This window comes from Podarcis erhardii, assembly GCF_964252035.2.
Source record: "Podarcis erhardii genome assembly, chromosome: 1".
Lineage (NCBI taxonomy): Eukaryota > Metazoa > Chordata > Lepidosauria > Squamata > Lacertidae > Podarcis > Podarcis erhardii.
Genome location: NC_138497.1, coordinates 126,624,131 through 126,634,423, shown reverse-complemented (window position 1 = coordinate 126,634,423; position 10,293 = coordinate 126,624,131). Strand labels below are relative to the sequence as shown.

The following is a 10,293-nucleotide window of genomic DNA, read 5'->3' as shown; positions in this document are numbered from 1 at the left end:
AATTGTTGAGTTTTACAATTCCATAAATTTTTGTGTGTGGTGACAAAACTCTTAACAGGAGAGCAGGGGTGCCAACTTTAATAAAATATGGGGGGGCCAGGCCATGTTCACATGACACCATGCATGCACACCATTTGAATGGCAGTGCCCATCAACTTTGGGGGGGCAGTCCCCTCAAATATTTTATAGGTGTGAAGCCCCTTGATCCCTAGAAGTTGACTCCTCTGCATGGGAGAAGCTTCCTGCCCTTGCACCGCGGCACAAAGGCGTGCTTATTTTTTGCCTTCACTCCAGATGCTTCAAGGACTTGGGCCGTGTAAAAGGTAACCATTTCAAATATGGTTGTTGCATAAAGTTATCTATTCCCCCCCCCCCAGGACAAGACACCAATACAACTCCTAGGTACACCTCTGTGCTTGGTTGCACTGTACCATTTTTTTTGAATTTTCTGTTCTACATTTTAGAACATTCATCTAAACTACCTTAAAATATTATTTATTATTAAAATTAATACCCACCCATCTGGCTGGGTTTCCCTAGCTACTCTCCTTCTCTTTCCATGGTTCATTTTGCATAACATAAATCTCAGCATATTTTATATAAACTAAACCACGGCCTGTGACATTTCTGCCCAGGTCAGGTCATTTCTGCCCAGGGGGAAAAAGGTGGCCATTCTCTTGGGGAAGGGGAAGAAATGGAGGCAGTGAGAGATTTTACTTTCTTGGGTTCCATGATCACTGCAGATGGTGACAGGAGTCACGAAATTAAAAGACGCCTGCTTCTTGGGAGAAAAGCAATGACAAACCTAGACAGCATCTCAAAATGCAGAGACATCACCTTGCTGACAAAGGTCTGTATAGTTAAAGCTATGGTTTTCCCAGTACAGTGGTACCTCGGCTTAAGTACTTAATTCGTTCCGGAGGTCTGTTCTTAACCTGAAACTGTTCTTAACCTGAAGCACCACTTTAGCTAATGGGGTCTCTTGCTGCTGCTGCACCGCCAGAGCACGATTTCTGTTCTCAGCCTGAAGCAAAGTTCTTAACCTGAGGCACTATTTCTGGGTTAGCGGAGTCTGTAACCTGAAGCGTATGTAACCCAAGGTACCACTGTAGTGATGTATGGAAGTGAGAACTGGACCATAAAGAAGGCTGATCGCCAAAGAATTGATGCTTTTGAATTCTGGTGCTGGAGGAGACTCTTGAGAGTCCCATGGACTGCAAGAAGAACAAACCTATCCATTCTTAAGGAAATCGGCCCTGAGTGCTCACTGGAAGGACAGATCCTGAAGCTGAGACTTCAACAAAGAGTCGGACACAACTAAACGACTAAACAACAATAGAGCTGTCCATGGCTTGGCCATCCTTGCCTCTCTATCCATATTGCCCTTTCACTCCTCCTCCTAGCCTTAGTAACTTGGTTGTCTCCTGCCCTCTGAAACAACAAGTCAGTGTGGTGTAGTGGTTAGAGTATCAGTCTAGGACCTGGGAGACCAGGGTTCAAATCCCAATGAAGATCAGTCAGTGAACTTGGGCCAGTCACTACCTCTTGGCTTAACCCTACCTCACGGGGTTGCTGTAAGGAGGGGAGGGGAGTGGAGAAGCATGTGTGTCACCTTAAACTCTTTGAAGGAAAGGTTGGGATATACAGCCACACCTTGGGTTGAAGTAGCTTCAGGTTAAGTATTTTTGGGTTGCGCTCCGTGGCAACCCGGAAGTAACAGAGCACGTTACTTCCGGGTTTTGGTGCTTCCGCGCATGCGCAGACGCTCAAAATGAGACTCCAATACTTTGGCCACCTCATGAGAAGAGAAGACTCCCCGGAAAAGACCCTGATGTTGGGAAAGATGGAGGGCACAAGCAGAAGGGGACGATAGAGGACATGATGGTTGGACGGTGTTCTCGAAGCTACCAGCATGAGTTTGACCAAACTGCGGGAGGCAGTGGAAGACAGGAGTGCCTGGTGTGCTCTGGTCCATGGGGTCACAAAGAGTCGGACACGACTAAACAACAACAACAAATTTAACTTTCATCCCACCATGAGTGGGGCCAAGAACTCAACCAGCAGAGCTGACTTAGAATAGATGGATGGCAACCCAGCCAGATCAGTGAGGTATTAATTCTTCTTCTTCTTCCCCTTCCTCCTCCTCTTCTTCTTCTTCTTCTTCTTCTTCTTCTTCTTCTTCTTCTTCACTGTCACTCTTAACCTCTACCAGCATTGATAGCCCTGTTTATGGCTGACTGTGGAGAAAAGGCGTTTTGCAAAAGTCTTCATAAGAGTAGCACGACTAAACAACAACAAAACCACGGCGTGTGACATTTCTGCCCAGGGGAAAAAGGTGGCCATTCTCTTCCAAACACCAAGCTTCAGTAATATAAACGTTGATCGCGATGTGCTACTGACGTCCCCATCCTCCCAGGGCAGAGAAAAGCTGCCCTCTTCTCTCTTCCTAGCGCAGGTTTACAGAACTGCGTGAAACGACGGCCCTTCACGTGCAGTAGTGGCGCATGCGCAGACAGTCGCCGGCGTCCTCCACGCTCCCGGCGTCCTTCCTTGTTTCAGCCCGGACTATTTTCAGTGCCGGACCGTTTGGTCCCTCGCATTAATAACTCCCCCAGCCTCCCCGCTCTTTGCGGAAACCAGGCTTTCTGGATTGTTGTTTCCTTCGCCCCTCGCTGCAAAAATGTCGGGGTTCAGCCCCGAACTTATCGAGTACCTGGAAGGGAAAATCTCCTTCGAGGAGTTTGAGAGGCGCAGGGAAGAGCGCAAAAGCCGAGAGAGGAAGGTGAGATTTCACGACACCCCCCCCCCCCGCCATCTGCAGCTGAGGAGAAAGAAAGGGGTCCATTACCTTCATGGCGCTCTCTTCTCGTGTTTTGGTTGGGGTGGGGTTTTTTTTTTTTTGGGCGGGGTGGACTCCTCCTTTCTACCCCCGAGTCCCCTCCCTCAGTATTTTCAGCTATCGTGGGAACTTTTAAAGTCACTCAAGGCAGACAGTGGTTTGCAAGCAAGTCTTGCAATAAAACCCAGCTAAAACACTGTCCCCCAAAAAACCGGGGGTGGGGGGAAAGGATGATGATGATGATGATTTTTGGTAAATTTATTTATATGTGGGTTTTTCAAATTAAATTTTTACTATCACAAATCAACATAAAATATAGAAACAATATTCCACATAATCTCCTGGACTTCCCTCTTCTGCTTTGTGGGTCCTATTGTTACTCATTTCCCCCTGCATCTTTTATAATGATCCATATCTTTTGCATCTCCCTTATGTCCAAAATTCACCATTAAACTGTAAGTGTTATTCCGTTCCCCCAAACGAATTTTGGCTGTTTACAATGGTTTTTAAGATAGATTATAAATTTCCCCAAAATGCATTGTACCCATCATAATTTTTTTAATTATCTGCATTACAGATACAAAGTTGCACACTTGTACTTTGGGATAACGACTCCTGTTTTTATACTGGCAATTACAGAGTGGTTTTCAAATCCCACTTCATCTGCTAGGAACACACATTGAAAGGATTAGTAAAATACACTCACTCACAGCTCTGATTGCATTAAGTGCCTTGATTACAACTACCTGCTTTTTGCCCAGCTACCCACCCCAATTGGGTGATTTAATTTGAAGTACCTTATTTATCTGACTGCAAGCAAGGTGATAGCTTTTGGGTTCTGGCTTTTTAGGATAATACAACTGAATAGTAGGGAAACCTTGATAAAAGGCACTGTTTATGATACTCTGTATTAAATGTAATACACAGGGTAATGGACTGTGCTGATTTGTTTGTTGCAACTGAGTCTTGCAGAAAGTGAGCCTCCAGTTTTTCCCAGCCTAAGTGGGCAATGTAGTTTTAAATTTTAAAATAGATAAAAAGTGGTAGCTGAACTGGCCTGCTGGGGGGGGGCGGGAATGAAAAGTAACTAGATATTCCCCTTACAGATATACATATGAATAGCATCATTCAATATGCTGAAAAGACAAAATATACAACACACTATCCAGAAGCAAATATAGTATTCTAGGATCAAAAACTTTTGGTTAAGAGGGGAGGCAATATGCTTACCAATTTATGCTTGTATCAAAGATAATGGACTGGATCTCAAGCATATGGGTTTTGTCTTGGAAACAGAAATCTGTGTGGCAAGTCTCATGTTATTTTTTTCACATAGATTTATGCAACTAGCTACACTAGTGTACACAGTGTTTTTTTCTAAAAAAAGTTTAGGGGTACTCTCATTTTCCTTCTTATATGGAAATACTGCCCCTCAATGAGGCCAAACTTGGATTCACAAAATGTTTAGGGGTATGCATGCCCCTGTGTCCCCCCAGAAAAAGCACTGAGTGTACAAGTTTTTAATGATATACAGTGGAGTAGAATAATGTGTGTTTAAAAATTTGTAGGGCTACATTCATACAACTGTCTTAAAGACTAGTGATACGTAAGCTTATATGATTTATTCTGGGGAGCAAAAAACCCCAGCAACTATACAATGAAAGAGGTGGGAAAGGGAAATGTGTATGTCTTACCCATATATATTTCCTGGAAGTAAAGGTACCCCTGCCCGTACGGGCCAGTCTTGCCAGACTCTAGGGTTGTGCGCTCATCTCACTCTATAGGCCGGGAGCCAGCGCTGTCCGTAGACACTTCCGGGTCACGTGGCCAGCGTGACAAGCTGCATCTGGCGAGCCAGCACAGCACACGGAACGCCGTTTACCTTCCCGCTAGTAAGCGGTCCCTATTTATCTACTTGCACCCGGGGGTGCTTTCGAACTGCTAGGTTGGCAGGTGCTGGGACCGAACGACGGGAACGCACCCCGCCCCGCTGCGGGGATTCGAACCGCCGACCATGTGATCAGCAAGTCCTAGGCGCTGAGGTTTTACCCACAGTGCCACCCGCGTCCCTTCCTGGAAGTAGTTCACTACAAATTTTTGTTCACAATTTCAATGGAAAAATTTATTCCAGTATGTGCAATGTATACCTTTGATAAATGAGTTTCAATTTAATCTTGAATAACATTCCCTGATTCAATTGTACAACAGCAAACCAAAGTCTAATTGCCCAAAATCAGTCCCATCGCCTATGCAGGTAAGTTGTTTTGGAACTGCAGTAATGTTATAAAGTTCATATTTTCTCTTCATCGCATTTTGCCGATCTTTACAGGATGGAGAAAATGCACTTACTGAAGAAAATGTAGAAGATCCTGACGCTCCTTCTACATCTGCACAAGGACCATCAGTTGGACCTCAGGGTCACAATGAAGCAGAAGGTACATGTTAAACGAAATGTTTAACTGGAAGGATTTAAAAATGCCATACCTGTTCAGTGGTAGCTTTTAGGTGTAACATTAAGCATTGTTAAGCAAAATATTGAGTGTGCAAGCTCTCCAGCTTTGCTTCTCCTTTAGGCAAGCAGGAAAACAAACCCAGGAGCAGCTTGCTTAAACCAATGTACCAGCCAGTACTTATGGTTTATTTTTCTCCAAGCAAATCATGATCCAAAGTCAAGGTTTGCTCTTGGCTTTCCTATAATGATTTGTGTGAGAGAAACAATGTTTGCTGGTACATGCTTTGTATACAAAAGCACCTAGGTTCAATCTCTGCTGTTCAGTGTGTAGTAGAGAATACTTCTACGGGAACCCTTAACCAACAACACTACAGCATTTGATGCTTCCAGACTATTCACTGATTTTCTTATAAGACTGGAGTGGGGGTAGGTCTTCTTAGGCATGCTTTCAGGTGCCAAGTTGCCTTTAGCTACTGGTGAAGAAGGCATTACTTGTTATTGACTATAGCCAAAAGTCTTCCATAGAACCAGATTGTTTGGAGATTCAGTCACAAAAGATCTTGTTACCGTACTTTTCTGTGTATAACACGCCCCCATGTATAAGACGCAATTTTCAGGACAAAAAATTAAGATTACCCAGAGTTTTTGAGCTTTTTTACGGAAGATTGCAGAGAGTTGTTGAGCCTTTTTTTTTGGGGGGGGGGGATTGCCAAAAATCACTCACTCACCCGCCTGGCCAACTCTAACCCTCACACACGTCGCAACAGCCTCCTAACATCTGTCACCTCGCCAGCAGAAGCAGCCTATTGCCCGCCCCTTGCTGCAGACACCAAAAACACGCAGCAGACCGTCTCCGGCTCACGGCATCAACCAATCCCATTTCCCCCCAGGCACTACCCTTGTATAAGACAACTCCCTATTTTAAATATAATTTTTCAGTAAAAAAAAAAACCCTAGTCTTATACACAGAAAAGTACGGTCCGTTTCATGAAATAGATATTTGTTGGTTCAATCACTGTTTCTACTAATTGGCTTCTCCATTATTTTCACAGACTTAGGAAATATATCAGTGGGCCCTCTGTAATTATTGAAAAGGTCTTAATGGCTCAGGCTGTATACAAATAATATTTTTCAAGCAAAGGGAGCAATTTCTTCTCAACTACTACCCATATTTCTATCCCTGGCGTGGTAGGACCTACACGAATGCAATGTGGCAATTTCCCCAAATACAGGCACTTCAAATAACTTCCACGAGTCTATGGAATTGATGGCAGCAGATTGTAGGAAGTGCCAGTTGCAGTCAATTTGTGCAACTTTTTTTTTTTAAAAAAAGAAAATGTTATTAAATAGGGAAAGATTGCTGAGAGGGGGAGGTAATTTTGCATGATTTCTCATTGTAGAACATTGTAACCTTTTCTCCCTCCCAACCAGAAGAGACATCGGATGGAGTCAGTAAATCTGTCCATCGAGTTTTTGCTTCTATGATGGGAGAGAATGAAGAGGAGGAAGAGGATGAGGAAGAAGAGGATGAAGATGAAGAGATCTCTGAACAGCCTACAGCGGGAGATGTTTTTGCCCTGGAGATGGTGCTTAACAGAGAGACGAAGAAAATGATGAAGGCAAGTGTTTTCAGACTGAAGAACCTCCCGGGGACTTGGCTATTGCTGAAATGCAGCGGTGAAAGTTACACTTTGAAAGTGATACTCCAATTCAGCGAGAAATGTCCTCAAGAGATGAAAGGGGGCTTCTCACACAACTGTTGCATATATTTTTGTTTTACTGGACATGTATTTTGATAGTCATTTCAGCTCCATTGAATTCATTCTGTATTCTGAGGGGAATTCTCATTTCTCCCCCCAAAGTTACTAATTGTTGCGTATGACTCAGGTGTGGTCAGGCCACAGTATCTAATATTAATTTCCCAATGAAAATTTTATCATATAACATCTCCCCTGAGCCTGATAGGTTCACGTTTTAAAAATTAAATGCTGATTGCAGGAGTCTGATTAAGGTGGGGCTGGTGGCGGTCAGAATCACCCTAAATTTTTGTTTCGTTTTCTGAGTAATTTGTGGCGTCAGCCCAAAATACCAGAATTTAATTAAGGGATACTCTTGGTTCATGCGCTATTCTTATTAGGAAAAAAAATAACTTACATACCATTGCAAGTTGCAACTTAATGCAAGTTGAACTCTAATGTCTAGTCGCCTTATTGATATAAAAAACTGTTAATCTTTTTACTAGGAAAAACGTCCCCGCAGTAAATTGCCCCGTGCCCTTAGAGGCCTGATGGGTGAAGCAAACATCAGGTTTGCTCGAGGCGAGCATGAAGAAGCCATTCTGATGTGCATGGAAATCATAAGACAAGGTATAGTTTGGGGAGGGGTGTTGAGTGATGTTTTTGAACTGGCGACAACTTGAAAGGACCAATGAAATAAATTTAATACATAAAGTGCAGTGTATATGAGTGTAAACATTAGCAGCAGATACAGTGGTACCTTGGCTTAAGAACAGATTAGTTTATGAACAACTTGGATTAAGAACACTGCAAACCCGGAAGTAGGTGTTTTGGTTTGTGAACTTTGCCTTGGAAGCACAACATGTTCCGCTTCCTGTTGAGTGTAAATTGAGTCCCCTGCTGCTATGGGAAAGCACGCCTTGGTTTAAGAATATTTTGGTTTAAGAATGGACTTCTGGAACGGATTAAGTTCGTAAACCAAGGTACCACTGTACTGTGTTTGAACATCTTTCTTTGTTTAGCATATATTGTATTGGCTTACCTAATTATATTAGTTAGGATCTAAGGAGATCGTCAGGACGCGGGTGGCGCTGTGGGTAAAACCTCAGTGCCTAGGACTTGCCGATCGTATGGTCGGCGGTTCGAATCCCCACGGTGGGGTGAGCTCCCATCTTTCGGTCCCAGCTCCTGCCCACCTAGCAGTTCGAAAGCACCCCTAAGTGCAAGTAGATAAATAGGTACCGCTTTATAGCGGGAAGGTAAACGGCGTTTCCGTGTGCTGCGCTGGTGCTGGTTCGCAAGAGCAGCTTCGTCACGCTGGCCATGTGACCCGGAAGTGTCTCCGGACAGCGCTCGCCCCCGGCCTCTTAAGTGAGATGGGCGCACAACCCTAGAGTCAGACATGATTGGCCCGTACCTTTACCTTTAAGGAGATCATCAGTAGCATGCTGTGAGCACCTACAGATAATCTAGGACTTTTCAATTTTATTTTCTGCCTATAGCTTCCTATATTTAATTGGATACCTTTCCCAGAGATTACCTTAAGAAGAAACTGAGTTTAAAACCTCTAGTTGGTGTGTGTGCATTTTTTTGGGTGGGGGCGAGTTTTCTGCACAACCTTATAAATTTTTAAATTGACTTTACACAGATTTCTTCTTATGTATGTTCTTTAGTCATATATTCTAGGATAAGAAACAGGAACTGACTTAGGTTGTCTTGCCATATTATTATGCACCAGTTTGTAGGCCCATCTGTGAACTACTTATTGTTAAATACATTTTTATCTGACCTTTCAACCCATATGGTCTTCAGATAGCTAACAAAACTTATTGAAACAAAATCACAATCTAAATAAAATCTGAAGAGACCGATAACTTTAAAACATTTCAAAAGGGAGCACAAAACAGCAAATTAAAATGTTGCTTTGAGATAAGGTAAACAACATATTTTCATCTGGTGCAAAAAAAGAGATAATAATGTCAGCAAACAGGTTTTGGAAATGGTCGTCACAGGTAATTAACCACTTCTTCTCAAGGCTGGGCAGCCAGAAGAGGAAATGCTGCAAAACAGCACCTGAGTATAACAGCACTTAACTCCTCAGGGCCTCGGATAATGATCTTAACAATTTGGCAGGTATATATATAAAAGACCTTCAGATACTTTCTGAGTCTCACACCTTGGCTTACAGGTCAAAACCAGCTCTTTGAATGGCATTCAGAAACAAATTAGTAGACAAGGAATGTTTGAGCAGCGGCAGAATATGCACAGTCCTGGTTGTATGTACTAATGTTATACAGAGAGATGAGTTTCTTTAATGTGCTAACAGGTTTCTGTTTTTGATCTGAGCAGCGCCTCTTGCTTATGAACCATTCTCAACCCTCGCCATGATTTATGAAGACCAAGGAGACATGGAGAAATCGTTGCAGTTTGAATTGATTGCCGCTCACTTAAACCCCAGCGACACTGAAGAGTGGGTTAGGCTAGCTGAAATGTCTCTTGAGCAAGACAATATTAAGCAGGCTATCTTCTGCTATGGAAAAGGTAAAGAAATGGATTTTTAAGAAATAGAACATCCTTTAGTTGCATTTTGTTTTCTGCTATTGATAGTTTTGCATTACTTACAACAGCAAGTTTATTAGCTGCTAGAATTTGGTTGTTGGCAGTGCTGTTGAAACTATTTTCACTTTGGATGATTCTCCCAGTCCCTCTCAAATCAGATTTCGGGTTGTGTGTGTTGGGCAGTGGGGGGGGGGGGGAATGCACAAGTGAGATCGGGGGGGGGGGGAGCTATGTCTCACAAGCAAGTCCTTTTCCAAGGCTTCTGCTGAGGGGTAAACCACACCCAATGTATTTATATGCAAGCTAGTTTAACAGCTTAGCTGGTTTAGCTAAAAAGTAACAAGACTTATCATCAAATCATTCCTTTTGGTGTTCTGATAAAATAACCCATGAGAGCTAATCCTTGATAGCAACTTCATAATTTCAAGAATTACTGACAGGCTGCATGATAGTTTGAAACCACAACGCATCTTCCCCAACGTTATACTGTATGCAACAATAATGTCTCACAACAAATATAACTGATCTGTAGAAAAGATTCTAAAACCTGAAAAAGGAGACAATGCATGTACTTTTGTAAATCAAGAAAATCTTTAATAAAATTATGTTTGTGTGTATATGATTTTCTTGATTTACAATATATAAAATAAACTTGACCATGTTGTAGTGGGTTAGCATTCTTCTATAAACCTTTATTTCAATTTTTT

The 10,293-nt window shown here is 42.7% G+C and overlaps 1 protein-coding gene across 1 annotated transcript in view; it reads left to right on the top strand.

Annotated features, from left to right (window-relative positions):
* The first annotated feature begins 2,573 nt into the window (after positions 1-2,573).
* GTF3C3 (general transcription factor IIIC subunit 3) overlaps positions 2,574-10,293 on the top strand; it is a 28,914-nt gene continuing 21,194 nt past the window's right edge. Inside the window, exons 1-5 of the mRNA XM_081869913.1 lie at positions 2,574-2,782; positions 5,169-5,274; positions 6,723-6,910; positions 7,534-7,657; positions 9,377-9,568. Of these exons, the coding sequence (XP_081726039.1) occupies positions 2,681-2,782; positions 5,169-5,274; positions 6,723-6,910; positions 7,534-7,657; positions 9,377-9,568 (712 nt within the window). The 5' untranslated portion in view covers positions 2,574-2,680. The remainder of the gene's footprint in view (positions 2,783-5,168; positions 5,275-6,722; positions 6,911-7,533; positions 7,658-9,376; positions 9,569-10,293) is intronic.